Source organism: Branchiostoma belcheri, unplaced genomic scaffold (genome assembly GCF_001625305.1).
Source record: "Branchiostoma belcheri isolate BF01 breed outbred unplaced genomic scaffold, Haploidv18h27 scaffold33, whole genome shotgun sequence".
Classification (NCBI taxonomy): Eukaryota; Metazoa; Chordata; class Leptocardii; order Amphioxiformes; family Branchiostomatidae; genus Branchiostoma; species Branchiostoma belcheri.
The window spans coordinates 1,493,758-1,499,937 of record NW_017803943.1 but is presented as its reverse complement, the minus strand read 5'-3'; the positions used below and the strand labels follow the sequence as shown (position 1 = coordinate 1,499,937).

The following is a 6,180-nucleotide window of genomic DNA, read 5'->3' as shown; positions in this document are numbered from 1 at the left end:
GCAAATTTGTAAAATTTAGTTATAGATTAACAAGCCATGAACTGAACTACTAGTATATATAATCCATTAACTGAGTAGTGCCCCTCCAGGCAGACTTTTAAAGTAAGAAGAAAAAAAACTTGTGTGTCGTCACCATGTCTAGTCTGACTCATATAATGTTGGAATAAAAAAAAACCACAAGACCACCTTGCCACCTTATTAGTTTAAACTTGCTCCATAATTTCTGTTCTTGATACGAACTAACTGTTTTTCCCTGTTACCTTTCCCTGAAGGTCATTCCAAAGAGGTTGGCTATACGAAGTGGCGTGGAATCTACTACAAGGCATTCAAGACACACCAAAAGAGCTTCAGCGATGCAGCTGCGACCTGCCGTGAAGACGGCGGCACCCTCGCCATGCCCCGAGACTACGACACCGACTCTTTCCTCTTCTCACTGACGGTGCACCACACGACCACCGGCCAGTATTCTCACCCGTCCTGGTTTGGCCTGAAACGTCGATACAGTGGAAGCTCAGAATTCGTGTGGGTTGATGGCACTCCACTCGGGGGGTACACCGGATGGCGCCCCGACGAGCCGAATAACTGGGGCGGCAACGAAGACTGTGTCCATTACTTGGGTCATGGAGATGATCCGATGAAATGGAACGATATCGAGTGCGGTGGCAAGAAAGTTTTCATCTGCCAACGCCCATGATGCAGGTATTTTATGTGGTATTATGCCCAATTTTCCCCCAACAGGGCTCGCAAATCTGTGCTGCTGCAGATAACGTACATGGTACGCTACCTGCAGCAGACAAACTTTACCTGCACCACTCAGAATATTAAAAGCATGGATCATACACTATTAGTAAAAACTATCCAGAAACAAAAGTCATTATTTCTTTTATACTTCATAGGTGTTAATAGTAAATGTAACAAATATGCTTGCATGTATATAAACTTTTTAGTTTAAAAACTTGTGGAAGCACTCTGCTAATTTTGATGGCATCTATTTTTTACACAGATGCAAAATTTAATGCGGCTTGTCCAACTTTCACCGCTGAAGAGTCAACGCCGAATTCAATCAGACAACTTCAAAGACAGTAAATGCTAGCAATAGATGGTAATTTGTATTTAAGTTTTAACACTGACGTACATCTTACCTTGAAATGTTTTTGTCGCCTTTCGAAGAGGTCCTCTCTCCTTGGATAGCCAAAGATTGTAAAAGGAAAAGCTGCATTCAGAATTGACTTGCAATGTTGTATAGACTGTGTTGTATATCATTTTTGACTTATGAATACAGATGATACGTAGTGATATCAAGAAATATTTAATAGAGAAAATCAATGTCACATTTGAACATGTTTTCTTCTGTTTGGTTAGCCAAAGATTGCAAAAGGAAAAGCTGTATTCAAAAATGAAGTGTGTAGATGGTGTTGTATATCATTTTTGACTTAGATCATTTTTAAAATACAAATGATACGTAGTCATATCAAGAGATGTTTTATATAGAAAATCAATATGACCGTAAAGCATTTCAAACAGGTTTTTATCTGTTTGGATAGCCCAAGATAGTAAAAGGAAAAGCTGCATTCAAAAATAACTTTTACTGTTGTGTAGACTGTGTTGTATATCTTTTTTTACTTAGATTTTTTTTATTGAATACAGATGATGCGTAGAGATACCAAGAAATGTTTAATAGAGAAAATCAATTTCACATTTAAACATGTTTTGTTCTGTTTGGATAGCCAAAGATTGCAAAAGGAAAAGCTGCATTCAAAAATGACTTTTCAAGATGGTGTTTTACACTGTATATCATTTTTGACTAAGATTTTTTTATAGATTTTTTTAAATACTGACTTTTAGTAGTTTTCTTTAACGTAAGGCTAGAGCAAGTAAATTTTATGGGTGACATCCTCAGCAGACTCCAAATGTAATGCGATAGGGCGAAAAAAAGCAAGGCGGGCTAAAAAAACAAGATTCCTACATTTTCAATTTTTTTCCAATTCCAATTCTTTATTTCCATACCAACATTACAGACATGCAATATGGAATTATAATGTCAAGTTAAGAGACAGAGTACGTTTCGAAATCTCCCCAGCATAGCTGAACTTTCGTTGTGTGTTTAATATAAATATTTTGCTAAAAATTATAATGTTGCCTGAATTGCATTGGTATTGGCATTTTACATGATTATAAACCTTCTTAAGAAAGAAATTATACCTGATATTGTGGTAGCCTGGCCTGGAAGGCACCCGTGTTTTTCCGTAAACCCTGTTGTTACCTTTTCTTAATCCTCAGAAAATGTATGTGACTTGATGAAATAAAGATCTTGTTGACATACAGGCTTCGATGTACTATATACTGTATAACGTTATATGTACTAAAATACATCAATCCCTAGCTCTCCCGTGGGTATACTGTTGTGTCAAACAAAGCGTCTAGTAGTAAAGTATTGCGGCCACAACTGCAATACTTAATACATGGAACTGATGGTGAGTTCAGCACCAAGGAGAGGTCCACACTGGTAATGTCCATTAACAAATGGAGGGGGGCATTCACAAGTTTGGGGATATGAGAACTTGCTGTGGCAGAAGGTTTCCTGATCGTTGGGTTTGGCACAGAAAACAAGTCTAAAATTGGACGACGAGAATAATTACTTTTGATTGGTGGCGGAATGGTGATGATTAATTATCAAGAGCAATAATGATTAATCTCGCTCGCACCCCTATGCAATTATCCCACATGGTACGGTCCATTCGACCAGCTGCAGGCAGCAAGCTAGTGTGACCACGCTTTCGAGCGGCGTGGTGTGCGTGAATTCTCTCCAACTTATGGAGTACATTTTAAGCTTTTTGTCCGCAAATTATCCGTCTAAAGTGTATAGTATATCGTCTAGACGTTTCCATGTCAGATGTGTGCCGTTCTTTGGATGTTTGAGGGAGAAAACTCGAATTTTCCTGGCGCTGGCGGGCGGAGTTTGGATCAAGACTGGAAACGAAAAATTATGGCGGCTACCATGGCGGCGTGGCGTGGTGCTGAAAAAGACCCGTTCTTGCGAGGTAAGACAAGCTCCTTGAATGTACATGTTTGTACTTGCAACAAACCTGTAGCAACAGACCACATTATAATTCGTTATTTTAAACGTTATATTCTGTAGAAATTTGCGTTTTTTGGAACGATATGTCGCGCACAATTGTGGGCCATTTTGAGTATTTTTACTAATTTTAGTAGGGAGTTTTTTTTTCATGACTATCGTGGTTTGGGGGAACACTGAATATATTTCTTTCACTCTTTAGAGTGGCATTGAAAAAAGCAGAGAAAATTTCGCTGCTAAGACTGTTACAAACACGTTTTTTGTTGGAAATTTCCACAGTTTGGCCCAGTGAACACCTTTTGGAACGTACCGCACGTGTGCATAATTAAACCCACTCAACGTTCCCGCCAAAAATGTAGCGTAAACAAGACTTCCCAAAGCTAGAATTAACTTGGTGCTTTTATTATTTACTTCTGAGCACCCAAAATTAAATCTGTGCACAAGTGAAAATACACGTAGTTTAATTTCGGTTTTGTTGCTGGTTTATCCTTGCTTTTGAATCAGAGCTTCAGAGGTTGTCACATTGGTATTTTACTGGATTTTATACTTCAATACCAATGTAACAGTGGGGGGGGGTATAGTCTTATAGGTTTATAGGGGGTTTATTTTGTTATTCTCATGAGAATTGAATGTTTTCTCCTTTTTTATACATGTTTACTAACTATTTTATAATCTAAGTAAACTTATCGGTCACCTGTTGTCCAGGTTACTTGTGTCTAAACCTTTCTTGGGAATTGATCTTATTACTCTACGCCTAAGTGAAATAGGTAATAATTCCCAATACTTAACATAAAACTCAATGGTAATTCTGTCACATCCTGGCACCTTGTTTTTATTTTTGGATAGAGCCTGTAAATGCTTTTTTAGTTCAATCTCTTTGATTTCACCCTAGCAGCTAGTCTTGTGTTCATCATGTGATTTTTTAACGCCATCGTTATTTAAGAAATACGCTGCATCATTCATGTTGAGATCACAGTGTGTGGAGGTGCATAATTTTTCATAGTATTCAGCTTCTTTTAATAAAATTGTTTGAGGGTTTGTTGATCCGTCTTCCAAAGTTAGAGACGTAATAATTAGCTTCAGATTAGCTTCAATCTGTTTTTCAGGATTACACACAGTTACAGTACTTTTTCCATCAGGCACTTACATTGTCTTTGAGGCTTTGTCTTTGATTCTTGACACTTCTCATCTTTTCCTGCCTCTCCGTGGTCTTAAGTTCCTTTTCGCTGCCTGTAGGTAAGTTGGTATCTGTAGGGTACTTCTTGTTTGTTGCATTGAGTTTGTCAGTTCTTGGCCGGGTTCTGTAGGTCTGTGTCTGCTTTCAGGTGGTTCTTCTTCTTGTCCGCCTTCTTCTCTTACAAAGTTACAGGATCTGAAGCAGTTCCATTTGTAGACTCGTCCTGCAGCCATCTTCGAGGGCTCTCCCAGTGTTCGTACTGTTTGCTTTAGATGTCAGTTTGTTCCCAACAATATATAGTTCCTCTCTTACCTCCTTCCTTGACTCTTCATAGGGCAGGTACCAGGATGTTTCTCCTCAGCTCACGGACTTTTGCCGGCACGTCGTCGGTTGTGAAAATGCGCTTGTCCTTGATCTGTGGTTTATTTTTCCACACTCTGTCTCTGTCGGCTCTGCAGGTAAATCTGGCAATAACTGGCCGGGGTTTGCCATTACGAGGCTCCCCATTAGACCATGTACTGCACACATTTTCATCTCCTATGTGTTAATTATGTTCATCTCTTTACTTATAAAGTCCAATACTTTCCTGGTACAGTTTTCCCTTTCCGTTTCTTGGATCAGGTTCCACCTACGCCCATACACCTTAAGCTCAGTGACATCTTTAGCCAAGTTTTCCTGCTCTCTTTGCTGTGAGTCCAGTCTCCTTGTGATATCATCTACGTTTTCCTGCATAAACTTGAGTGATTTGATGATCTCCACATTGACATTGTTGGTTTTGGTGAGACTACTAGTACCCTCGACCTTCACACGTGATTCAAGCCTTAGTAGTTTTTCAAGTAGAGAGTCCCAGTCCTTTTTCAGAATTCTAACATATTCCATCGCCCTCTGTCATCACTTGCTTTTTATCCGCAATATTCCTCACTACTTCATGTACGTTTTGGCGACATTTTTTACTCAAAGGATTGTGGTGTTTTATCTTAACATTGTATGAAAGTTGATACGGACATGCACTTACTCATTTGGGTCGCCATTTTTTACTCAAAGGATTGTGGTGTTTTATCTTAACATCGTATGAAAGTTGATACGGACATGATGCACTTACTCATTTGGGTCGCCATCTTGGGTCTCGCACCACAGTTCTCTCAAAGGGGGGCCTAACATGGGTGACGGCGCATCTGTAAGATCTGTGGCAAGCCCTTTTACGGTGCTCCGTAGCATAAAAAAGGATTCTTCTTTTTGAACTCTAGACCAATTGGGGTAAAATCAGGGTTTTGATGTTGGGTCTTAAGTTGAATGTGGTTTATATAAAGTTGTATGTTGTGTGACATAATTTTTGCTATAGGCCAATTGCTTTCTCTACAATGACTTTTGTTTCTCCCGTTTTCAAGATGTGGAGCCGAAGCCTGGTCTGAGCGGAAGGAAGAACCAAAGTTTTATGGACAGAGCTGTGTGAAAGAAGATGGGAGGTGTGAGTATGGTTTTTTTATTAACACGAGACAGGTACACACACTTGCACTCGCATTTCTCTCTTTTGGCAAGTTCAGTCTGTATGCCTTTTTTTCTTGAAGAGCCCTTTAACTTTAACTGGCAACTTTAATCCCACGTTAGGCGTCCCTGAGAAACTCTCCGTATCGTGCCGTTGAGAACGCCAAATTGCCCCCAACTTGTGACTCAAACCTTTAACTTTAACCCCATGTTAGGCGTCCCTGGAAAACTCTTCGTATCGTGCCGCTGAGAATGCCAAATTGCCCCCAAATTGTCACTCAAACCGTTAACTTTAATCCCACGTTAGGCGTCCCTGAAAAACTCTGTATCGTGCCGTTGAGAATGCCAAATTGCCCCCAACTCGTGACTCAAACCTTTAACTTTAACCCCCATGTTAGGCGTCCCTGGAAAACTCTTTGTATCGTGCCGTTGAGAACGCCAA

At 39.8% G+C, this 6,180-nt stretch overlaps 1 protein-coding gene across 1 annotated transcript in view; it reads left to right on the top strand.

Annotated features, from left to right (window-relative positions):
• Positions 1-694, top strand: part of LOC109475193 (pulmonary surfactant-associated protein D-like) — a 5,163-nt gene extending 4,469 nt beyond the window's left edge. Inside the window, exon 6 of the mRNA XM_019775770.1 lies at positions 273-694. Coding sequence (XP_019631329.1) covers positions 273-694 — 422 coding nt within the window. The remainder of the gene's footprint in view (positions 1-272) is intronic.
• The last annotated feature ends 5,486 nt before the right edge of the window (positions 695-6,180 follow it).